This window comes from Macrobrachium rosenbergii, chromosome 9, assembly GCF_040412425.1.
Source record: "Macrobrachium rosenbergii isolate ZJJX-2024 chromosome 9, ASM4041242v1, whole genome shotgun sequence".
Lineage (NCBI taxonomy): Eukaryota > Metazoa > Arthropoda > Malacostraca > Decapoda > Palaemonidae > Macrobrachium > Macrobrachium rosenbergii.
Window position 1 is genome coordinate 49,637,207 of NC_089749.1, and position 27,028 is coordinate 49,664,234.

A 27,028-nucleotide genomic window follows, 5' to 3' on the forward strand; every position below is an offset into this window, starting at 1 on the left:
GAGACAAACCACATGACAAAGAATATTGTACATTATTCTTTGTCATGTGGTTTGTCTCTTTTTGCCTTCCAAATCTTTGTCATTAATAATTTTCTTTATTTTGGACATTTTTTTTGTGTTTATCCACTATCAGGTAAAACTGCCTATCAACTTACACTTTATCATTTATATCTATGACAATTTGATAGTGCAGGTGCTATGTATAACTTTTGTGCCTTAATTGACTTATAGTTTGTATTCACTATTCATTCGAATATGGTCATGTGGTTGTTTCCTCATTTCTGGCTGGCAGTGTTTCATATTTCAGTTTGATTTGAATTGAACTGTAATCATTGTATCAAATAATGTACAATATGGTGAATGAAAAACCCATAAAGCTTTATATCACAGCAGTAAAAACAAATAATGTATTACAGAGGTTAAAATACTAAAGAAAATGACCAACCTATGTGTTAATAGATAAACTTCTGAATGTGACAGATCAAAAAAGAAATGCAAAAAAAACATGACATTATTGACTACTGGCTTTCATAAGAAATAACTATGAACACAGAGGTCTAACTAGTATTCATGAGCAATGTGTTTCAAGATCCCTAGAATAAGCACTAATTCACGTAAGATAGTAAAGTGCCACAAAATATATAGTACATGCAGCACATATTTTATATGGATACATATGTATGGTACTATTATTTTTTAAATTACTGTATAAACAGGAAATCAACAAATATACCAATATAAAATTTAACTGACACTCACTCTCTCTCTCAAAAAACAAAATGTTTATATAGTCTGTATTTTCCTAGATATAAAGACCATAACCTTTTCTATAGGAGTATTCACAGAGAGAACTAGAAAAAGTCAATGAGGCCTGGTAACAAAGTAGTTAATTGGTGGTAGGTAGGCAAGTGGCAGGGTACTGCTTACTCACCTGTCAGTAACTCAGCACCTTTCCTTTAGCATCAGGGACTATGTGGGGGTGGCTGAGGTGGTTCATAATTAAAAAAAAAAGTTCTGGTTTGTATATCTTGGAAAAATAGGTCTATCTTAAAAAAAAAAGTTCTGGTTTGTATATCTTGGAAAAATAGGTGTATCTTGAAAGTTTGGTATTTGTACTTATAAGAATACATTCCTTCACCTTTTATGTATGTGACTTACTTCTTGAGCATAAAAATCATCCAGAATTGTCATAGATCCATCTACACCTGATGTCTCTTTCCTTCTGTTACATAAAGCTGGGAAAAACTAACTACATTAACAAACTATACAGCCTGGCATATGGATTCAGAGGCTGATAGGGCTATGAGCCAGTCTGAGTTTGTGGCTAAAAAACTTACTCTGAAAAAATCAAATCATCCTGTCCTTCCCATACTGGATGGGAAAAACAGGTCAGTAGGTAGCATTATCACATACCAAGAGGGCTAATTATATGATAAATTTAAAAAGTAAGCCGTATTATTCCTAGGGATACAAACCAGAGCCCTTAATGTAAGAATATTTTCTCAGTTTGAAAACTGGTAACATGGTAGTTACTGGGTGGTTAAATGAGGAGAATGGGGGAATAACCTAGCTCAACTGCCATCACCAAGCACTCTTTCCTTTAGCACCAGGAAAAAAGTGGGGTGGTTGATGTGGGTTATATAACAAAAAGCTCTGGTTTGTATACTTACAAAAAATAGTAACTTTTGAAATTTTTTATTTGTTCGATGGAAGTACAACCATCATATTTCACAGACTTCCCCCTTAGCAAGCAGGTCATCTCTCTCAAATGAATGAAGTTAAACCCCTACCGTGGAAATGTCATGTCCAGGCCCCCCTTATTACGAGCAAGGGGAGCAACAAATCCTGAAACCTCTTACTCAGCCTCTCACAGGGATGACACAGCAATAAGGCTTAGAACCTGAGTGAGAATATCTGGAGTCTCACTCAAGTACTGTACTCCTTGGATAAAACCAAATGCGTTGCCCATAGCAATTAAAATTTGTCTGATGCAATTAACAGGTTCAGAATATAGCTCTACTGGCCCCATCCCCACCACTGCAAAAATGAAATATGGGCAGAGTAATACCTTACCCACTGAATCTCTAAGATTGATTGCTTAAATCAGTAGCCACCTACATCTCCACCTAGTCCAGCATGTACTCTGCCTAAGCTGATGTCTTGCAGGAGGAGGAAGGAGGGAGAAAAGCCAGTCACTCTACCCTTTGACCTTCGGGCACCTAAGGCAAGATGATTTTCAGTCCAAAGGAGAGTATCTGGAAACCTGTAGATGATGTCCCTCAGATAGAATGATGTAAAGGTGGTCTGATGCTTCAGAAACCTGTCCTCCATACATGTGATACAGAAGCATTATTCCCAAATGCCAGGAGACACTTCCATGCCCCCTGACTTCCTGAGTATTTCCCAAACTGTATGACTGTCTACAAATCACCTACAGGTAGAATACACAGCTCACACCTGGCTTAGAAGATTCTTGTCCAGACCACTAGCAGGGTCCTAGAGAGAAGAAACAAAAGGTCTCTTATCTCTCATCAGAAAGTGAAGGGTTCTGGGTTTCTGCAAAAAACCAAGGAACTAACAAGAACGAGAATCCAACCCTCCAAGTACTGGACAAGTAGGCAATGCTACTTGTCAGTGTGCTTTGTCAAGGCTAAGACAGTCTTGAGAGTGAGACCTCACTCCAAGGACTCCCTCAAAGACTTATAAGGCGCCCAAAATAGGCTGAAGAATACAACAGTTACACCCTGCCCTAGAGGCTGAAGTCCCCAGGAGGACAAGATAGCCTGAAGCATGTTATGGGCATGGACAGCTCAACCAAAACCAGGAGATCAAGGAAGCTTGCCTTTCACCATGGAGAATGTGAGGAGCTTGTTCAACGAGGGTAAAGAAGCTTTGTTCAACAAGGGATGAGAAGGAGGTCCATAATCCACTGAAATGAGGCTCCAACAGAAGGGACCAACCTTTTGCGACATCAACCACAGCAAAAAGTTTGCTTTCACTGGTTGGGTGAGAACCTGCCAAGAGCCAGCAGAATGGGAACCCACTTGGCATGAGGTAAAAACGAGGCATTAACAGGGTATCTCAGCTGATCAACAGTTCAGTCACTTGGTGGGTAAGAGTGAGTGAAGGAAAAAAGTGTAGGTTCCTGGATTGTCCCACAAGTGCTGGAAGGTGTCCTTCATGGCCATCTAGGGACCTGGCACTGAACAGCAGAACACCAGGAGTTGCTTGTTTAGTTGTGTAGCAAACAGGTCAATAGTGATACAGTGAGTTCAAACAGTCTTCCTATGCGAAGGTTCAAGGACTACTTTGTCCCTACCATGCATTCTTGATAGATGAGATGATCTGCCAAATTATTCCTCCTGCCTGGATTGTACTTGGTTGACAGCCTGACTGTGTGGCAAACCACCCCTCATGCAACTGCTTTGACAACTGACTGAAATAAAGGGAAACTGTCACCACCACTACATCCACTTGTTGACACAGGGCACTAAATTTGTGTTGTCGCTCATCAACATTATGGAGTGACCCATCATTAAGTACAATAACACATTAAATACAAGTCAAAATGAGTACAGGGCATCCCTGAGCTACAGCGGCACTGCTTACAGCATTTCCAATCTTATGGCGCTTTTTCCAATATTGTACCTTTATCAAAAATAGGTATCTAGTTATGGCGTCGCAAGCGCCATTAAAGAACTGTTAATGGTGCTTACAACAAGAATAGGTATCTAGTTACGGACCAAGCACCGACTTATGGCAGAAATCGACTTATGGCGCACTGCTGGCATGGAACCCTGCCAAAGTTGGGGACTGCCTGTGCAAAACTGTATCAAATAATGAACAGTAAGTTTGTGTAATCTTACCTTGGGAACAGAACCCATGCTTCCAGGTTTAGGCTGCACAGCATTGGTCACAATCATTTCAGTAGACAATAAAGCTAGCAAACTCACCAGATTATTAAGTAGTGTACCATACAATTTTATTTTTACCAGAAGGGAATGAATCCAATAAATAATGAAATATGATGAGATGAAGTCTATTAAGTCGAGATGCCAGTATTAGAACATGAGCTTGCAGGAAATAGCAGTATCTAATAATTACAAGTGTTTAACAGTTTCAAAATAAAATTTCTAAGTTACCATTACCTCTCGAGCTGATCTACAAAGGCCTTATGCAGGAATTCCAATAATGCCATACACCATTTCCATGCTTCAGGTGAATCTGGGACAGTTCTACACACAGAACAGAACAAACTCTCACGACCCTCATTCCTTTCCACAGACTTCTTGTACATCCCAGACATTTCATAAGTACAGTACGTAGAAATTTAAAGAAAAAACTTCCTTCTGTAGTGCAAATTCACTTCCACTCCAAAATTTTACATTTTACACATAATCAGCCTTGCACAATTAGGTTAAAAAACCTATTCCAACTTTATCAAACCACAGAACACTTTAAAAACAATAAAAAACATGAAACACCTTCATATAAATCACTAAAAACACTTTCATCTTCCTCAGTGACTTGGTATAATTACCAAAACCTCTTATGATAAAATAGTAAAATAAAAGAAGAAAGACACCATGGAATACAAGGTCTATTTCCTATCTCTCCATAGTCCATTACTCTTTCCCTAAATCTGAGTCTAAGAAAACTACACAGAAACAAACTGACTCCAGTTTAACCCTGTGCTGAAATGCATCCAACCACCCAACAATGTAAATGACATCTAACCACCTTCACTGTTCCATCTGAAACTACTTATCAAACTACAGAACTACCACTTCAAAATTTAGGTGGTTACAACTGACCTACTATGATTTTCATATACTGTATACTAAATATATAAATTTGATGTACAGTGTATACTGTATTAAAAAAGAAAAACTATATATAGAGGAAAATTATAAAGTAATAAAGCTATAAAAGTATAAATGCAACCTGGAGCTTAATATGACAAACATAATGGAATGTTACAACTAAGATACTTATCACAGTAAACAACCCAAGTACACCAAGTAGTCAGAGTTCAAAACAATAACAAAAAAAGGTAAAATTCATATTCATGTAACTACTTACCAACAACTGAACTACAGGAACAAGAATGAATACAGTGAAACAGCAAGTTTAACCAGCTCTGTTATCTGACACACACTAGGGTAATACTGGTCATAATAAACTAATCATATGTTATTTTATTTGCCTTAAACCATAGTGAAATATTGTAATTGCTTTCATGATGATATTTAATCTTAAAATGAGTACTGTACACCACTTGCATACATTCAAATCTTCACATAAATACCTACATTATGAGTGTTGTTGCCATCAAAATTAGTAACTGTGGGGTTTGCTTTTTACAGGTGCTGAAGGGCAAATGCAAATACCTGTGCTTTCAATTGCAATGAATTTATAGTTCTAATTGGTATGTAATTACAACTACAAATCAATCGCAATATAAAGTAAACTGTTTATAACAGTACTAATAATCATTCCTACACAAGTTATAAAAAACTTTCCCCAAACAGTTAATGTACAGTACATGTACTTTTACACCTTACCTGTCACCCAAGACCAAACTTGAAAACTTAAAATTTTCTTATGCCCAGTCAGATACATAAAGAGCTTAGCTCCAGCACATGATAAGTTATTACAATTACCTGTTCAAATTCTGTGGCTTCCTCATTGAGACAACACTCTCCTGAAAGTTGAGATCAAGACAGTAGTTTGATGTTGATGAAGTGATGGAGGTGGGGGTATCAACACTCTGTCTGGCCTCATCTGGCAAGGTTGTTGTCCCTGCTGTCATTTCATCCTCTGCATGGGTGAAGTTAAACAAAAAGATAAGTTTTGTATAAGCATCAACTTGTTTTATATGGTCTGCCCAAAGTTTTGAACTACCAAAATATGCAAAATGTGGGAATGCATATTCATACACTTTAAAGTATTAACAATCAACCTGGACTCATCTGGCAAGTTCATTGTTACAGCTGTGAGTTCATCAAAGAATATAAATACACAGTTTATAATCAGTGAGGTAATGAATACACACGTCAACTTGCAGTGTTAATATCCGTATCATATTTGGCTACCACTCAAAAATATTCTCTAGTTTGTACTTACCTTAACACTGAATACACCCTGCCACAATATTGTCTGTAAAATATGTTTGTGCATTCACAAGCGACATACTGCGGCATTACTAACGTGAATTAAATACACCCTAAGGAAAGGAAGCACTAAAGCCATACATACCATCACCTTCTGCCATGGATGAAATCTGTTTAACCCACAAAGGTTCTTGACCTCCTTCTTGTGCACGTGTCAAGTTCTCCTGAACACAGCGTTCAGAGGACCCAGAACTGGGCCGTATGGGACGGTAGAGCACATAATCATCAACAAAAACTTGTTCTGGCTGAGAAATACAGACGATGTACCCAGCTTCTAAAAGGGCTTGCCCTATTGCCACTGATGAAGCCCTACAAGCAAGGAACAAATTATATGAACACTAAATGTAATACTCATCAGATCAAAATCAATTCAAACTAAATGAAATGGAAACAAAATAAAGATTCTCAAAGTAAGCCTGACATCCTAACAAAATTTGCAGTTAAATGCATAACATAATAAAGTACTCAATTCCCATTTTACAATATTTAATCACCTGAAATACAGTACTGCATATATAACTATACAAAAGAGCTAAAGACAAGTTCACAACAAGGGAGTTTAATAACTCATTCTAATATTTTAAACCTACACTGTAACAAGTTTGATAAAATATACTCCTTTTAATAATGGATATGCTCATCTATAGCTTTTACAGCAAAGCATTTTATACATAGTACAGAACTTCAAAATCCATTAAGTAAAGCTACTAAAATTAAAGTATAGTTCGCCAAGGGAGAAGTAATTTTCAAAAATACATTCCTTCTCAAAAATTACTTTTCAAGACAGGATTTCAAGGCAAGCAAAATGAGGAAGAATCTTACTTTCTAAAGTCAGGTTACTAAAACAAATCCCTCCCATAATTTCTTCAAATTTTTATCTAGCTCTTATAACCCAGTAAGTAATTTTTCTATAGCAAAGATTATACTAGGTGTTATTACCATTTCCCTTTTCTTAGATATCTTCCTGTTTAACTTTATTCTTTCTGATATAAAGGACTACAAAACCCATTAAAGGTGAGATTTTTTCATGATTCCCCCAATCTCTCATTGTTTAGGGAATCAAGGCAACTTACCTAACTGAGGTACATGAAGTGGGGTTCATTTCATTACTAATAAGGCAATAATTCTTTCTAATTCTTTGTATATTATTGCTTTATAATTTAGCATAAAGTTGATTAAAGTATTCAACTGACGTGTGTACTGATGCTGTGGACATACGAGTAACTCATACCAGAACAGTATACATATACTACAGAATCTGGTAGCAAAATTGGTGAAATCCCTGTCTGGGTGCTGTAGGTATTCCATGCAATACTACCAACACTTCACTCAGGAAAACTAATTTCATAAAAGAAAATTTTGGAATTGCTTCTTGTATCAGCAACATATTTTGGTATGCTTCCCATAGATATACAATACTATGGTTACCTTTTACAAGGTTAAATAGTCTAGACAATACCTCAATATTCATCTCATTCCTTAACTCCTGCTCAACTACAAGTTTACTTCTCTCCCCTCATTCTATTGATATTACTTTGAATGCTACCCTTAAGAATAAATGGACTACATTAAGTATAACCACACTGACTTCAGTTAAGTATTATAACTCAGAATCCTATCCTTTGAGGTAATCACTTTGATAACTTAAGAGATGAAGAACAATTTTAGGATATTACTAATAGTTAAAAACAACACTGAATGTAAAGTACTGCAAACATATCAGTTAAGGAAATTTCAGAATCTTTGACATTTTCAACTTATCAAATATTTTAATAAAATCTAAATTAGGAGAATTACAGTCTGACTCAATGGTCTGGTTAAACTACCTAACACTGATAATAATAATAACCTCCCTACCTGCTGGAGGCTTTATCATTGACCAGAAGCCACTGTACCAAATCCCTGCCGATGAAACAGTTGTGGAAGGACTTGAGACGATGACGGTGGGATCCTAGGGGAAGACCTCCTGGTACCCCTGCCATTTGGGACCATAGAGAGTGAAGCTGCTGTGAGTCTCTCAACAGGAGTTGTCTCTCAGCTGTCATGTGGTCATCATCTCGCTGTCCTCCATATGCATGGTATTCTCCACTTGTGAATCTGTAAGCAAAAGACAATGAAATCAATTTCATTACCTAACCTAGCACCATTTTATCCAACTGCATGGTATAAGAAAACAATTAGTGTAAATTCAAATACTCATGCTAAATTACAGATGTCATTTCAGCTGGCATCTACATTAAAACCAGCTGTATTCCAAGATGGTATGATTCACTAACCACAACATCAGCAAAAGTGAAAAATACAATATCGACTTCAACATGTACCAGCAATAAAAACATTTTTATCACATCCAATAACCGTTTAAATTACACACAATTCACTGATACTTTGACAAATAATATCTGTGAACTAATGATGTAAAATTTTTCTATGTTAAGATTACACATAGTACAGTATTGAACCACTTAATGAATGTATACATATATATATACTTCTTTTCTACAATGCATTTATTAGCCATTTACAAAAAAAAAGTAATGAAAATTATAGTGACAGGACTACAAGTCATGATGACAAAATTAGTAAAATATTTAATGATGTGTTTCTGTAAAACTAATCTCTCAAACATAATATGAAGGCTTCCAAAATTATAAGTTGTAGGGAGAATTAACATATTGTTCTTGGGTATCAATTAACACTTACTTTATTATGTTACCTCTGCCAACAGTATATCCTTTGATCTTAATTACAAGGATCAAACCCCATGAAAAAGAGAGAATATTAAAAATTATAAATACCCTGTGTTTTTTCCAATTTGCTTCTACAAATGAACTGGTGCACTTAAGACATTTTCAATTTGGATATAACCTGTAGGCAGGTACCATTTACAGTGCGCCTGTTAGATCATGTTTAAGATTCACAGCATCATATTTCCAGTCTCTCACTCCTTTTCTGTTTCCTTGCCCCAATTTTCACCTCATTTACTAACAAATATTTTGAGTGAACCCCACGACTTACGAAATGAGACTAATTGGTCTTGTTAAACTGATCAATAATAATAATAATAATAATACAGTGAAACCCCCATATCCGCGGGGGATGTGTACCACAGCCCCCAGCGAATAGCTAAAATCCACAAATACTTAAAACCCCTCTAATAACACTTAGAACTGCCCATTTTGATAGTGTAAACAAGAGAAAAACCGTGTAAAAATGCTTACACCTGAGTATTTTAATAGTTTTATCACAAAAAGTGCATTTATTCATGAAAATTATATGAAAATACAGTAATTAGTGAGCATTTCTCAGTGAAAAATACTGCAAATGGGCGAATTTTCCACGAATAATGGGTAGATATGAGCTTTTCAGTCAAGAAACATGCCAAGTGCCATTTTTAAAACATAATAAATTAAATTAAAAAATACTTTGACCCAGAATGGCGCTCTGCATGCTTCTCGACTGATAGCCTCATATGTTCTACAGAGAAACCCGCGAATGTGTGAGTCCGTGAATCGTGAGAACGCGAATATGGGGAGTTTACTGTAATAATAATAATAATAATAATAATAATAATAATAATAATAATAATAATAATAATAATAATAATAATGTCTGTTTCTACGGCATTCAATTTGTATAGAGTCTTCTCTATTTGTCTTACAATCATCTTTTCATCAGTGTTTGGCTGGTATATCAAGTTTCCAAAGGACATGTAAAGTTTTTCTGTTGTCTTAGTTTTATCTCTTCTAATGTTTTGACACACACTTTGGTGGTCATCGGGGAGAGTTACAAAGATTGAATGAACTGACATTCATGTTACACAGGCATATATAGCAGGCAGGCGGTTTACAGTTGGCGGATCTCTTAGGGGACTGAATTTTGATTGTTCGCACGTTGATGACAAAACTGGTCCTGGTGGTGTTGTGATCTTCTGAGCCTAATCATTTTCGTTGCTGGCTACAGTACCTGCTGCTTGTGAGGCTGGTATTATAAAGTTAAGTATATCTCAGTTTAACCAGACCACTGAGCTGATTAACAGATCTCCTAGGGCTGGCCCGAAGGATTAGATTTATTTTACGTGGCTAAGAACCAACTGGTTACTTAGCAACAGGACCTACAGCTTATTGTGGAATCCAAACCACATTATGACGAGAAATGAATTTCTATCACCAGAAATAAATTCCTCTAATTCTTCACTGGCCAGTCGGTGAGTCGAACGCTGGGTCAACAGCGTGCTAGCCGAGAGCTCTACCCACCCCTCCAACGAAGAAGTTAGGCTGGTATTACAGACCACCCAGGTGACCTGCCACCATCATCCAGCGCTCTCTCTCTCTCTCCCTCCTTCTCCTGTTTCTCTCTCTCTCTCTCTCTCTCTCTCTCTCTCATGTCTGTGTTTGCTGCCAGCTGATCTCTTATATTTCCCCTTATGATGGTGAGGAGAAATTCAGTTTCTTTCACTGTTAATGCTTCATTTTTTCTTTCACGTGTTAATGCTTGATTTTTTCTTTCACTGTGTTAATGCTTGGTTTTATCTTTCATTGCGTTAATGCTTGTTTTTTTGTTTTTTTTTGCAGGATATGGAGTGCTTTGAGGAGTTTTAGGCGTAGACAGTCTGTTGCCTGGTCTATAATTTTTGTGGTCTTTATATATAAGCTCTTTTCTGGTCTATGATTTTTGTGGTCTTTATAAGCTCTTCACTTTCAGAAAGAGAGGAGCTTATAAAGAACACAAAAATTATAGACCAGGGAACAGACAGCTGATGCCTGTGGCTTCTCAAGGCACTACATATACTAGAAAAAAAAAACAAGCATTAACATGGTGAAGGAAACTGAATTTCTACCCACCATCATAAGGAGAAATATAAGAAATCAGCTGGCACCAACAAGAGAGAGAGAGAACACTTGATGATGGCGGCATTCACCTGGACGACCTACAATACCAGTCACACCACTGAGGGGCACCCGAGCCAACACCCACCTCCAACCAACAACACCAATGAGGTCTAAAACGTCACAACGCCTCTGGCACCAATTTCGTCATCAACCCACAACCATTAAAAATTCAGTCCACTAACCAATCTGCCAGCTGTAAACATCCCACCTGCTATATATACAGTATAGTAACTGTGTAACATGCATGTCAATTCATTCAATCTTTGTAACTCTCCCCAAAGACCACCAGAGCGCATGTCGAAACATTAGAGGAAATAAAATTAAGAAAAACTGGTAAACTTTACATGTCTTTAGGACACTTGACATACCAGCTACACGCTGATAAAAATAAGATTGCAAGATGAATAGAGAAGACTCTATACAAATTGAATGCCGTAGAAATAGCTATTATTTTCAATGCTACTGCCCTCAGAGAAAGTCTCCTCCTTAATAATATAATTATAATAATAATAATGCTAATAATAATGCCCCAAATATAAGTTATAACCTAATCACAAGAAAAATTGCTCAAGGGAGCAAAGAGAAGTAAAAACAAGTTGCATGTCTCTAGTTCAATTCAATGCAGTTAGTGGAATGAGTATGAATCTTCCTGGGAATGAATTTTACTGTACCTTTGTCTAGAAATATATTTTTCTTCTTGGAAACCAAGAGAAGGTCTCCGGCGAAGGGTGCCCCTTGGAGTTGTCAAAGGTGTGTTTGATCCAGAGGGTAAATTACTATCCTGGGTCTGAGCACATGATTGACTAGGGGTGGGTGGCAGTAACTCTTCCTGCAAAGTTCGTAGGTCTGCAATGACATCCGCAGCTAAGTTGCTTGACTGGAGATAGGATAAAACCACCTTGCAACAATACGTACACACTCGCAGCTCTCCTATAGGGATGAAACAGCACAACTGGAGCTGTATCAGTACAGAAATGAATAAAACCACCAAATATTTGTCATACATAATCAAAATTACAGTACTGAAATCCTAAAAACAATATATTATGCACAATAATGTTATAAAAACCTACCTGTATACCCAATGATTTTGCCAGGTATCATGCTGTTACAGCATCTTGAACAGAATATCTGTCCACAAACCCTACAGTGATGCCTTCGGCGGAAGGTAGTGAACTTTTCCTCACATTCATAACACTGAACACTCGTACTGTCAGGTAGCCAGTATTGTTTGAAATCTGAATCTTTGTACTGTTGAGGAGTCTATGGAAAATGGATGACTGTGTTAAAGATTATTCTTTACTAATTTTAAAACTACATACAGTATACAGTATGCTATTGTGTACTAAAGGCCAAAAATTTCCTCCAAAACATATTGGGATCAAAACAAACCTAAAAATCAGTATTGTAAATTTAACAGTCAAATGTACTGTACTCCTTCTATGACTACAGCAGAATATAACAAATATTCTCCATTCAGATTTATCTGTATTGCATATAATTTCAGTCTTCTCTGATATTTCTCTAGTTAAAAGACATGGTATTCACTAATCACAATAAGATTTGCTTCCTGCTACTTACAGATCCCCGGTTGTCAATGATGTTGCGGATCCTTGTAAGAACATTAGGTAGTGTGCGATCATGTCCTGATGACACAGCCGGACACACCTTGGTGACTAAAGATGATGAAGATGTAACAGATGATGTCTCTGAACATTCACTGACTGTGTCATGCATGCCCTATAAAGCAAAAATATACTGATTATTGTTCTAATGCTCTTACTTTATCATAATAATATTATACAGCATTCAAAAAATAAATAAACTACAATTAAATTTAAGTCATAAAATTTTTTTTCTTGCTGGTAAGAAGTATATTCTTACATAGATTCTGCTTTGTACATATAATCCTTTATCTATTTTTTTTTAAATTCAAAATGCTGACAATATACTGAAGGAATAATATTTTCTTGAAGTAGAGGGTGACAAAGACCTCCAAAGCAAGGACAGTCACCCTACATCTCTCAAAAAATTCAGCTTTGTTTCCAGTATGGCAATGCCTGTGAATAATCAGAGGTGGGGAAGAGGGACTACAGCATAAGACAATGGTTTATATGTACAACAGGCATGGAAAAACTTTTTTGACTATCCTTGGCAGGAGACATTACAAATCTGATAGTGAATATAACACGGCATTTAAGTGTGATGTCCCTGAAGTAAAGAGTGTTGACTGGTTCCTTACAATATGCCTCATGTGGCATCCTGTAGATGACACTAAGGGTTCTTTGCAATGTCCCTTCAGCCCCAATTACACTTTCTGCCTTTTAGTTCTCATCTGTTCCCTTTGATTTCTTCCTACTTAGCTGTCAGACTTCTTTAACGTCACCTTGTTCCAATTATCACCTATCTTTTCCTTCAAGAGAGGCCTATTAGGATCTAAAAATGTGACTACGCAGTGTCATATTAAACAAAGTCACTCTAATTACTAAAATCAAAGTTGCTAGTTAAAATAACAACAAAAAAATTCCAATAAAAATTAAACAACTATCACCTATCATTTCCTTCAAGAGAGCCCTAGTAGGATCTCAAAATGTGACTAATTACTTCCATATTAGACAAATTCACACTAATTACTAAAATCGAAGTTGCTGGTTAAAATAACAGCAAAATTCCCAGAACAATTAATCAACTCCCATCTGTTAAAGTGCATCAGCAAACGAGAAACCAATTACCACACAATAACAAGTATACCTAAATATCTGGGGAGCAATTTCTGTCCTTTAGCAGCCTGTTTCATTTTTATTATTATAGTTCAAGCACAAGGATAATGATCGTTTGCTTTTCTGTAAAAATCAAACATCTTTGCTATTATAAAAGTGGACACAGACAATTGGAACCATTAACACACATTATAACTTTGGCTACCCTGCTAAAACAAAGTTCTTCAAGAGAGTACAGTACAGGCAGTCCCCGGTTCACGACGGGTCCGGCTTACAACGTTCCGAGGTTACGACGCTTTTCAGATATATTCATCAGAAATTATTTCCCAGTTTACGACGCATGTTCCAGGGTTACGACGCATCATACACCGATCCGACGGAAGAAATATGGCTCCAAAATAATCAAAATTTGGAGATTTTTTTTATTGAAAAACTTAATAAAAATGCAGTTTACATTGTTTTCAATACACCCAGACCATTAAAAGTAAGGTTTTCTTAGGATTTTTGACGATTTTTTGGTTTACAATGATTTTCGGCTTACAACGCGGCGTAAGAACGGAACCCCTGTCGTAAACCAGGGACTGCCTGTACTGTATATAACCATCCCAAATTTCCATTTTGTCAAAACTCCTACTAATCCATTTTCTATGACAATGATCACTTCTTGAATATACAGTATTTCATGCCAATTATAAAATGCGAATCAACTAAAATGTGCAATCATGAAATAAAATTGTTGCAGAGGTAAAATCACAAATAACAATCAGTTTAATCATACATCAGTAGGTTACAAACAAATAGCCAGCACCTATCCAACATGAAATGTAGATAAAAAAAATTCTTTGTGATAAAATTATTTTGATTAAAAAATTCTTTGTGATAAAATTATTTTGATTAAGTGCAAATATTAGGAAAAGTTACATGTATTGTAGCACTCATTAAACCAAGGGTTCTTTTTCAAAACTACAGAATATTGTAAATTACATTACACATAAACTTTTAAAAAATAAATTGAGTTTCACATACCTACAGCAAATCAAATTCCATAGTAAACATAGCATGCTTTTGCAAATTTTTCTAAACAACACTTACCTTCAAAATTATAAGATCAAAATGCACTTATAAATGAAGAGGAAACTCCACCAGCACAAAAATATACAGCCCCAAACATGGAGAAAAATAAAAATTTGGCTCTAGAGATAATGCCACTACTTCGATGCAATCTGAGCTACATGATCACTTACATTACAGGGTACATAATATCAACCTTATAGAACTGCAATACCTGTCATTCTCCCAGATACACTATCCACAATTGCTCAGTCTCACAGCTTAGAAGGTACAGCACTGACAAACAAACCAATGACCCATGTGGTACCCCTACCCATATTAAAAATTACCTGATAACAGGACTTGAAGCTCACATAAGCAGAGACCTGTATTTTATGAAGGTTTCACTCCTAAAAATCCTAGTGCTGTATATTATTTACACAGTATGATTTTTGCATTTTACATAAATGACAAAAGTCATGACCTATGCTAATTATATTTAAAGCCAGTTTCTCTTAATGGAATATGCAACCTGTGTGATTTCCAGTGAGTTACTTATCATTAATTAAACTGTTACCTTACTATTAAGCAACAAATAGTACTTTGGTTATTCTCCTCTCTCAAAAGATTAAAAACTCATAATGCAAGGGTATTAGATACAATGACAGAAATGCTCAAATCAGACGCTATATCTGTAAGAAAAAGCCTAAATGGGTAAGTAAGAACAGAGAGCTTTGGTTTTAAGTTATGAAAGAAAGCCAAAGAGAGAAACAATGAGGAAGCTGCAGTAGTGCCAAAAATTCTGCCAGGGCCAAGAATAATAAATTCTTAACAAAGTTTTCCAAAAACCCAAAGCAAAATGGATCACTTAAAAATAGAGAAGTTGAAACAGGAGGATTTTCATTATGCTAAGTATAGAAAACATGAAAGAAGAGGACTGCAGTCATACTGTACTAAGCAAAACATACCTAATGCAACAATGCTAAGAGGAAAAGAAGGAGACAAAAGATGCCAATTTATAAAATAAATTCTCAAAATAAAATTTATGATTTAGATGCTTACCTACCATTAAAGAAGTTCACATCTTCATGCCAGTCAGGTGCAGTCAGCATTCAAAAAGAAGGCTTGGCTGACATGGATAGACTGACTAGTCCACCGGGTCCTCATCAGGTGGGTTTCAGATGTTTTAGGAGGGTTCTACTTTAACAGTAGGTAAGTATCCAAATAATAAATTTTATTATGAAAATTTATATTATTTGGGATGAATCTCACCTACTGTTACAGATAGCTGATTCCCACATTGAAATGACAGTGAGTTCTTGCAGCTAGAAAACATCCGCTAAGCCAAGTGAACTCAGAGTTTCTTATATAAAAACCAAAACATTCTTACATGATCTAAAACCATTCCTGGACTGTACTGCCACCTACGGGAGGACCCCTAACATGGGCAAGGCTTACATGTATGGCATGGTCATAGTACCGTTAAGGCAATAACCACCTCTTCAGAGGCAATGGTAATGGACCCCTGTGCCTGGGTCCAACAAGCCCAACAAATGGCATTCCAAAGCTAAAAGAAATACCTATACATTTAAAGGGCTTTACAATTTTCATATAAAATATCTTCAGCATTCAAGTAATGAGAGGAAAAACAGAATTAAAACTCCACTGAGCCACGTAAAATAAATCTAATCCTTCGGGCCAGCCCTCGGAGAGCTTTTAATCAACTCAGTGGTCTGGTTAAACTAAGGTATACTTTTTTTTTCTAATGATAAGTCTTCAAAATACTAAAAGATAGACCTAATTTTCATGTATTATGAATGCTGACCTTCAGCAAAGGTAAAATATTGGGGGTTAAGCTTCTCATGACCTAACTTAAACTAAACAGCAAACAAAAATGCACGGAGCACTCTTATACATAGGCATACTCTGTCTCCTAAATCCAAAATAAATTATTAATATTGCCTCAAATGGGCATAAAAGTGCCCTCTCTTCACTACCCACTATTTAGATAAAGTTTGGTATCTTGACAAACCTGGGAAGGGACTTTGCCTTAAAATTGTTTTTAGCTCTGAACAAGGGCAGGAATAAAAGAACAGCATCTCCACTGCAAAAGCCAACATTCTGCAAAAATGCTTTTAGCTCTTACTCTTTTTGCAATCACCACAGGTAGACACAAAAACTTTGAAACTACATCAAGACTACAAGATAGAGGCTGATACAATGTTCTAGGCATTTTTAAAAAGTTTTATGCAACAGAACACAAGAAATTTCCTCAAAGTGTGCCTTAAATGATGTAGAAAACTTCTTGTCTAAATTGGTGCCAAAGTGCTGGACAATAGCAAAGATCGAGTCTCTACCATCTCTAAATCCTCAACCAAATGAGGGCAGAGAGAAGCACCTTGTCTGCAAGCCACCTAAAAACTGAAGATTCCTCTTCCATCTCAAAGTCCTTCTTCCACAAGCGAAAGCTGACTCCTCAAGCAAAGCAACAAGTGAGGCAGAAGGTGAAGCAGTGAGGAGAACACACAAGATGCAGCTGAGAGAGAGATGACATAACAGCAACAAGCAGAGCAACAGATGGCCGGAAGACAGCTGGAAAAGTGGCCAAGAGAGAGGGGGGGGGGAAGGAGTGGGTCTGCGAGGCCCAACACAGCAGACTTACCACTGCCACCTTACAAGACGCCATACAGCCTGACAATGACATTTCATGTTGCAAAAAATCCTTCCAACATAGCATTTAGCTTAGCTTCTGAGGAGGCTCCTTCTAAGCAGGCAGCAGGAGCCACAAGAGACACATTCAAAGTTGTGGAAGAGGAAGGGACACTAACATCAAGAAACAGACAAGACAGGAAAGAAGATTACAAGGAAAAAGAGGAAACAATCATGGAGAAAACTGAGAAGGAAAAGAAAAGAACAAACAGGTTGAGACTGCAAGGCAGAAACAGAAGAAATAGGCTCAACAATGGACTGAATAACATTAACTTGAGTACCAGAATTCATTGCAGATGAAATATTAACTACATCACTACATCCTAACTCTAAGCATACATCACTACCATATGAACTTGATGATGGTGAAGGCATAACTGGAGTGTCAACTTACACTTACCGAACCTGTCGTTAGGTGACAAAGAAACACAACCAGTTGTCTATGACAAAGGAGAGCAAGGTGTCAGGGATACAGAAAAACCTCACCGAGACACAAATCTGTTCCCTGGCAGTGGAGGATTCCTACTAACACAAGGCAGTCCTGAGCTTGAGCTACTGATGGGTGAGGCCACAGTCACCTTTTCTCTCAGGGAAGAACACTAAAAGAGGGCACAACATGAAGGAAACAGCTTCTTTACAAAACACAAATCAGTTAAACCTTTAATTGGCTCCAAAATCTGACTAACAACCTGTTATAATTTATATAATTACAGGCAATTCCCGATTAACAGCGATCCAGTTTCATGGCGCTCGTCTAGCGACAAAAATCGGCAATTTTCGGTGCCGAAAATCGCCGATTTCCATTTATCAGCGCCGATAACCAAAAATCAGTGTTTTGCGGCGCCAATAAGCCGCGAAATTCGCCGATTTTCGGTTAGCCGCAATTTTCGGTTATCATCACACCCTCAGAGCGGAACCCTGCCGATAACCGGGGACTGCCTATACTTTTACTGAACTGAAGGAAGAGCTCAAGATGGAACTACAGTAGAGGGTATCAGGAAGAGAACTGATAGAGAAAGGAGAGGGTGGGAAGGAGGATGGTTCAGAGACAAAGGAGGAATATGTAAGAAAGCTGAAGAGGAAGTAACCAGCGTATGCCCTGCTCTAACCAGCTGCCTTCTCAACCTATACACTTCACTTTTCTTCCTAAAAATAAAGAATTTCTTCATCACTATTTTACACCACAACATTCCTAACAGCGGAGGTTAAGATCACGCTCCTGGCCCCTAAAACTGATACAAATATAGGTTGACTATCTATTCTGCCACATACAGGACATCCTGTTTACACAAAAGTCACTGTGACTGAATCTTGTATATTCTTGAGCTTACTGTTTCCAGTTGAGAACATCCAACAAAGCAAAACAGCTCAAAATACCATGAAAGTAGCACAACAGCCATTATCCTGAATGCCAAGTAGCACCAATCACTACAACATCAAGAAGAATTCTGAAGAGAACTAAATATTCAAAATCAATCTGGTGGAGAACAGGTGAACCAGACAGTCCATCCAGGAAAGCTAAGTGTTCTTTTCGAATGCCAAACGCACCTGACCAATGCAAAGATGTAAGTTGTCTATAACAGGGGGTAAGATTCACCCCAAATAAATTGTCATAAAAAATTCAAAGAGCTACATAAGTAAAACTGTATACACAGCACCAAATCAAGTAAACTTAATCTGTAATTAGTGGAAATTACCACTGAACACCAAAAATATCATGAAAAACAAATACAGTATACAGTTTTCAAAACAGTCCATACGTTATTTTAATGAAAAAATTTCACAGTAATACAGAAAGTATATTGAAAGCATGACAACCAAATACCGATACTGGAAGCTTATAGGTGATAATGACCATAAAGTGACGATGAAAATTTATGGGCAGGTAAAGAACAAAAGATATACACATCCATTTACATGCAAACTAAGTAGCTTAAGAAGTAAGAGTTTTTGGCTAGTGAGACTAAAAACTACTAAGTGGTCTTACTCAACCTTCTAAATTTCACTTCACTTGTTTTAACTAGTGATTCAGCTGACAGTGGTATGCCTCTACAGGGTTTAAAGCTTGACTAAAGGAAAATGATTTGTAACCTCCATGAATATTCAGTGTTTAAATAAACTTCTGTCAAAAAGTGGAAATGTACTGTGATCATCCAAGTTCTAATATTTTACCTGAAAAGGTTATCAATTACCATAATGAATCATTCTTATACGCTCAACACACTTCATCTGATACTTCAAATTGCCCTTACCAGACTTCAGTGTACTCCAGCCATTCACAAAACAAAATGATGCAACCATATACATACAAGCATACAGTATATATATCTACATGATCACCATCCACAAGAAAGAGATTGAAAACTCATACCCATACATCCTTTTCTTCAAATCAACAAAAAATAAAAATACAGCAATCTGCATCTACCATTCTACAAGAAAACACAATGGATAACATCCCTCTGGACAATGGCTACAAAAATCACCTTGTCCACTAGCCAGCTTGGTCCCCCATCATTTAATGAGTTTGATCGTGAAGCACTCTGATCCGAGCTTTTGCTACTCCTGTACCCATCATGCTGATCCTGCTGCTGTTCTGAAATGCTGTTGCCGGACTTGGTCCCTGCCGATCCTCCTGTATTAGTACAGAGATTTTATCTTGAAAAACAAACAGAAGCCATCAAAGTGGTGTGCCTTATCTAATGCCCTAAGCATTAATGAACAAATCACTGAGTTAGTGATACACTGTCCTCTTTCATTACTTTTGGAGAAATCTTGAACATGCAGCAAAACCAAAACATCAAAATATCCTTGGCTACAATAAAATTTCTCTTCTCTATAGAAAATACAATTATACCATCATCACAATGCAACACACCTCAAGCACTGACAAAAGTTACATTTACAATGTGGGCACTTCACAGTCATTTGAGAAATATGTTACTGGAGAGTTATTCAGAAAAACTCCACTGAAATTCAATAAGGAACCTATGAAGTCAATATCAAACCCATGAACATTATTCTGGAATTATTTACTAGCTTTACACTTCTTAAAAACTAAGATATTTTTAATCCATACAAGCAAAATAAAAACAAAACAACCTACAAGGTAATCAGAAATACTGCAAATTTTATATCGACGAAGTCAGTAAGAGGCCTGAATTTACTCTCCAAAATCCCTTATTACAGGGATGTCAAGGGCAACAGCTTTTATGGTTAAGAAAGGCTTGGTCAGTATCATTGCTCTAACAAAATGCAACATAAACTGGTACAGTACAGTAAATACATTTCAAGGTGTGATGCCACTAGACAATGTCAGCATGTTATTACTATTGGCTATGTGAAGTATAGAAACAAATCAGTTAAAAAAAACAGAATATTTTAGTATATAACAAAGAGCAAACACAATATCATTTCTAAAGCAAAATGCATATTCAAATGACTCACTTACCTCGAACAGCCCTCCGAAAAAGTTTGGAAATTGAAAATCCATATCCTTGTGGCTTTTCATCTGGAGTCAAGGGACCAAATTCTGTTAAACCTGTTGGGGAATCAACTTGGCGACTCATTTTCTAAAACATCATTCCATTCCAACTGGTTTTCTAAGTCTTGAAACAACAAAGCATGGTTCTGAAAGAAAATTTAAACTTACATGTCAAAAATGTGGTACATGCTACAATTCATAATGAAATGGAAAACTAAATTATTCAGTTATCACAGTGGTATTAGCCTTTGCACAGACCTGCATTCTCAAATCCTGGTATATATACAATGCATTTTATGGAAAAAAGGCTTTTGAGAATCTGTTAAGATGTCTATCTGCTAATGGATACAGCACTGTACTTATTTTCAAACTACAAAAAAATTTTATATTAAAAAAATTAACTTTAATAACTTTTCTACTGAGAAAAGACTGAACAAAAATAGTTAAACTGTAACCGTGTCTTCTGTGACTGTCTTCTAAACATATCCTCATTCCCACAGCTCCCCCTGTGGTTGAAGTGTGCAATCTGAACTTTAGCGAGATGCAAGTAGCTGTTGCATTTCCGGGTGAACCTTACACTAAACACTTTGCTGGAGTTCCTGGACCTCAGTGTTTAAACTGGTAAGTGTCAAAATGACTTTCATCCAGTACCAGTAGAGAGAGAGAGAGAGAGAGAGAGAGAGAGAGAGAGAGAGAGAGAGAGAGAGAGAGAGAGAGAGAGAGAGAGAGAGTTATTTGGTACAATTATTCCTTAGTCTTGATTTAAACTTGTTGTATACTATATAGTATTTCATACAGTTGTACATTTTCTTACTACTAAATATATTGTACATACAAACGCACATACCTTCAATCAACAGACAGCTGAGTGCAGCTGGTGTTCAGCAAAATGGCACCTATTACATAGTTTGCTTATTCTGAAAATTTTTAGTAAAAAATGCTACGAGCAGTACGGAACAGTGCTTTAGCCAATTGAACTGTACAGAATTATTTATCTTTTGTAATAGGAGTGATCACTGTGGTTTCTTACTTTATCGCTATATTTATACATCATGCATTACTTTTTAATGCAACCTATGCTCACAGTATGGAAGAAACCATATGTGTGGTGATACAGCAACTTGATCATGATTAAGCACTTTTGGTTGTTAGCCTATTGTGACTATATGTTTGGGTTGCTAGCCTATTGTGACTAAAATCTTGAAGTATTTTTCTAGTTGAATTGTTGTATTTATGGGTGTACAGTATTTCAAATGAAAGATGTTTTAGCTGCACTTGTCTTACAATGCTGTAATGCACTGTTCTATTTCTATGGATTTTATATATTTTTGTTCATAAGGGCTGGCAAGGTTATGGCACAATATTGGGCTTCTAGCCTAGCATATGCTTAGCATATTTACAATATTTTATTTGCACTAGGATCTATTAATGTGAATAACAAAGAGGTTACTGTACACATATGTTATTCTTTCAACATAATGAGTAGGTGAACTGAGACAAACTGATCCAGGCTTTGTGTCTGGAGGCTAAGCACACCCAATCTGAGCGTTCTGATGCAGCCACAATCTTGGCCGCATGATAAATGGGTGAGGTGAGGTTAGGGTATTAAGTTCCCTTCTAAGTGGCATTTGTGGACCCAGCAAGAAATGTTGATACTCATGCCATTTGTCAAGTAGGAATTTAATTCACAGTGACAAATCGGGGGACTAGGCTAGCTGGATTTAGCCAGTGAAGGGTATGGACACCTCACTGCTAAAGGTAGCCATTAGCTGCAGTTTCCTTGCACATACCAAGAACATCAAACATTCGTGGTCAGATGTCAAACATTACAATTTCCATGGTGTGAGGTGTCAAACATTACAATCTCCATGGTGTGAGGTGTCAAACATTACAATCTCCATGGTGGAGTTAAAAAAGAATAGTTCTGGCTATACTTGTGTTGAAATGTCTTCATTCACCAAGTAAAGTACGTGTTAACAAGACTTTTTCAAATAAAACCATTAGCCTATGTATGATTTTCAATTTAACTCATATATGCAAATATTTAACAGCTCAAGAGAGGGAAACAGCTTCACATCTTACTACATAAGGCTGCCAACTGTGCTCACACTCAATTATGGGAAGCATAGAAGAGCCCCAGATTACATATAAACCACAGCCTTTGTCTTCTCAGGCTTAAGGTAAGGATCATTGTTAACCTATGTAATACAAATGTGTCTATACAGGTGCATAATTAGCAGTACAATCATTTCTGTAGCACAGGTCAGGTTAGGTTGGGGGGAATCTTGGCCAGATAACGACACCGCAGGCTGAGCCCTAGATCAGCTTTGGGAATGTTGGGGTAGTTTACAGAACGACGGACGCGCCTATAACTCATTAACAACGAGTCTAAATGAAAAATTGCAAGGGAGGCAAATGTTGCTCCTCTGACCAGATAGGCTTAAGAACCTGTTACCCTTGGTTTGTAAGGTTAGGCTAGGATGCTCATTTGTAGTTGTTTTTGCAACATTTTCATACTCTGTAAGTACTTTGGAGACTGTTACTGTTGATATGTACATTTGATATGCATTTATATGGCAAACTGCTCTCGTCTTCATTTTTTCCCCTGGTACGTGGTTGGTTAAAACGGAGAAAGAAAAACAGAAACAAGTGTTTTGCACCAACAAAAATGGTTAGTAGCGCTAAAAACCGCAGATATCCCATTTGAAAAAGATAAGGTTCATAAATCTGGCTTCTTACCCAGTCTCTCTTACGTGGGTGGCACCTGTCACTCTTCAAAATTATAAACAGCCTACGATAAGTCTCGACAGCCTATACTGAACCGAGCCTGACAGCTCTTTGCATATTTCATGCCTTTTCCTGCAAGAACTTTGAATCCGTCACTTATTACTTACCTCAGCAGCCCATCTGTGCCTGGTCGTTTGCGAGTTAATAAGGGGAAAGTTTGTTTACACCGATAGCCAAACCTTAATCGTAATCAGCTGACACTTGTAAATAATACTGGGAAATTGCAGTCTTATTGAGGGGAACCCCGAGTACTGCGTGAGCCTGAATGGGGCGTTTTTTATTACTGCCTCTTTCCTGTGGAGCAGAGCAACAGCGTACATTTATGAAAAAAATCCGCAATAATATCGGTGAAATATAGATGAAGGTACACAAACCCACAGATGGAATCGGTTATGCGGTTATGTATATATGTACACGTCAGTAGCTCAAGATTACTGAAGATTCGAATTTCCATATGATGACTAATATACCTGAATCTTCCAGAGGAATCAGATTGCTGTATTGCATATGTAGCATCTTCGACAAAGAATATAAGCAATAGACTATGGAATAAACATGTACCTACAATTTTTTACAATAAAAAATATATTAAGCTATCTATGCACTTTTACAGCCACACGCAAGGTATTACATTACTTATTTCGACGGACCTTGGGACAAAATTGCCGATGCAAAGCGCAGAAGCTCTGGCAGTTAAGATTCAAGGGCTAGTGATTGTCACTCCCACTTCATGGAATTAATGTTTGTGTTATTGTAATTATTGTCTATACATGAGTTGGAATTCCCCAATAACATTCATGCTAAAACAATTCCAAATTTACATTAATGATTAGAAGATTGCCAATTCAAGTCGATGAATTTTTTTTAGAAACGAATAATAATGAATAATAATATTATAAAATATATAAATATATATATATATATATATATATATATATATATATATATATATATATATATATATATATATATATATATATATATATATATATATTCTTTATTTTCAGTACAGCCACCAAGATCAAAGGAAGACATGAGGTTTCGGAACCAGAAACAAACTGGAAATGTATTGCAACACTCTTAGCTGAACGCATCTGTTACATAACTAACCATGTAGTCTACTGCGAGCCATTATTTGTCTCAAGGCGGCTTACGCGGATAATTTATCCCAGCATCTTAATTAAGAAGATTCGCCGATCTGTCCCCGATTTCATTACTTGCTTGCCACCCGGGCCTACAATAGTCTGCAACCTGGCGGCGGAAGTGTGTGCTCATTTCTTCAATTCGGAATTGAAACTGACCCTGTAACAGTTCAAACTTTCCCACAGTATAGATATTATTTCAAAAAATTTCTCGTCAACTGTGATTTAAATAATTCCAGAGAGAGAGAGAGAGCAGCAGCAGCAGCAACAACAACATTTCAAGAATAATAGATACGAAAGACTGAGCACTGATATCGACGTAGAATGTGACAACGTCGAGTAATTTCGGATTAAATAGACAAACTGCAAAATTACCTGAGAATTTATATGATTAATTTCAAGGCAAGATAATGAGTCTTGTCTATGCTTGAACATCTCATTATTATTATTAATGAAAATGAAAATCCAGTATGGTTTTCTTTGTCAGCACACAGATTCTACAGCTTTCATGGACACCTCTGATTTAGCCTACATCCTGTCATGCTAACCCTTGTACGGTGCGACGCATTTTAGTTTCTGTCGCCTGTCGAAGACTAACATTAAGAGCAAATTCACTCAATTTTGTAGATTTCCCGAACCCCTCTAATTTGTATTTTGCCATAAAACCAACCAAGCAGTAACGGAATTTTAGTTGCTGTCAACCGTTACAGAAGCTTGTTGACAGAAGCAGCAAGCCCACTCCATACGATCCTAAATGTGATGTGAGTTTGGTCATAAGGTGATTTACCGGCTTCCCATTCAGGATTATCTTATCACCTCTATATTCTATGTTATATTTCCATTCTACACGGGGGTTCGTGTTTGATCTGTTATATCGTAAGTAGAACAAAGGAGGCCTAATCCAAATCCTTGGTTTATTTGGAGGATGGAAAATCCATTGGATAATATGGAAACCTGAGGCTGCGATATTGGTGAGTCCATGACTACTATGAACAGCAACAAAACCACCTAGACATTTTTTAAAGTATTATGGTTCTTTGTTATATTTTACTTGGAAAATTTTGACAAGATGACGGCTTTGTCAACAACTGGTAAAGAATAATTATTAAAAGAAAAAAACTATTGGTAATAGGAGACATTAGTCTGAAACTGTATATGAGAGGTGGAATTTAGTCTAAGAACGATCTCAAAGCTGTAAACAAAATCTTATCTTCACGTTCATACGTGAGTCATATATAGGTCAGTGGATGAATATTGACCTTGCAATAATATGCTTCTTGGTTCGATCTGAGTCTGCCAGTCGCTGGCTCACCCTGTATGAATTTCAGGGACAATAGAGGGTATTTTTTTTTTTAATAAGGTTACTAATACTTTGCTGCAACCCACCACGATGACTCTTGGTAGGTGCTTAGTTCACTGCTTTGATCACCAGACCAGAGGTCCAGTGGAATTTAATATAGCATGCCCAAAATATTCCACTTTGTCTAGGACTCTCTCTCTCTCTCTCTCTCTCTCTCTCTCTCTCTCTCTCTCTCTCTCTATATATATATATATATATATATATATATATATATATATATATATATATATATATATATATATATATATATATATATATATGTATATATATATGTGTGTATGTATATATATATATATATATATATATATATATATATATATATATATATATATATATATATATATATATATATATATATATATATATATATATATATATATATATATATATACATATCTCAATAAACAAGGTAACAGTTGCATACATTTTCACTGCTGTCCAAAATATCCTTGTTTATCTAGTTGTAACTAATGCTCAATGTGTCCACTGTTCTTTCGAAATAATAATGCGCGCTTATAATTTAATATCTACTAATATACCTTTCTTAATTACTAGGTTACCACGAGTTTCGGCGCTTTTAAAAACTTTTCGTACCATCCCAGTTTATATGCAAGGGTTTGCAGCAGCAGTAGTAATAGCAGTCTTGTAAATATTTATTTAGACTAAGAAATAATTATGCACGGTCACTAACCGTTGGAAATTAAAACGTTC

General features: G+C 36.5%; 1 protein-coding gene across 7 annotated transcripts in view; it reads right to left on the reverse strand.

Moving 5' to 3' along the window:
* fab1 (fab1 kinase) overlaps positions 1 to 27,028 on the reverse strand; it is a 114,787-nt gene that overhangs the window by 78,947 nt on the left and 8,812 nt on the right. For 3 of the 7 annotated variants that reach the window (XM_067109046.1, XM_067109045.1, XM_067109042.1), the window contains exons 1-9: positions 23,923 to 24,223; positions 20,996 to 21,174; positions 20,031 to 20,179; positions 12,647 to 12,805; positions 12,139 to 12,328; positions 11,737 to 11,995; positions 8,031 to 8,270; positions 6,259 to 6,482; positions 5,664 to 5,820 (exon numbers count right to left, since the gene is read on the reverse strand). In XM_067109046.1, coding sequence (XP_066965147.1) covers positions 5,664 to 5,820; positions 6,259 to 6,482; positions 8,031 to 8,270; positions 11,737 to 11,995; positions 12,139 to 12,328; positions 12,647 to 12,805; positions 20,031 to 20,179; positions 20,996 to 21,113 — 1,496 coding nt within the window. In that variant the 5' untranslated portion in view covers positions 21,114 to 21,174; positions 23,923 to 24,223. Of the gene's footprint in view, positions 1 to 5,663; positions 5,821 to 6,258; positions 6,483 to 8,030; positions 8,271 to 11,736; positions 11,996 to 12,138; positions 12,329 to 12,646; positions 12,806 to 20,030; positions 20,180 to 20,995; positions 21,175 to 23,767; positions 23,893 to 23,922; positions 24,224 to 27,028 lie in introns of those variants that run through there. The other 4 variants (XM_067109044.1, XM_067109043.1, XM_067109048.1 and 1 more) reach the window with 4 other exon arrangements.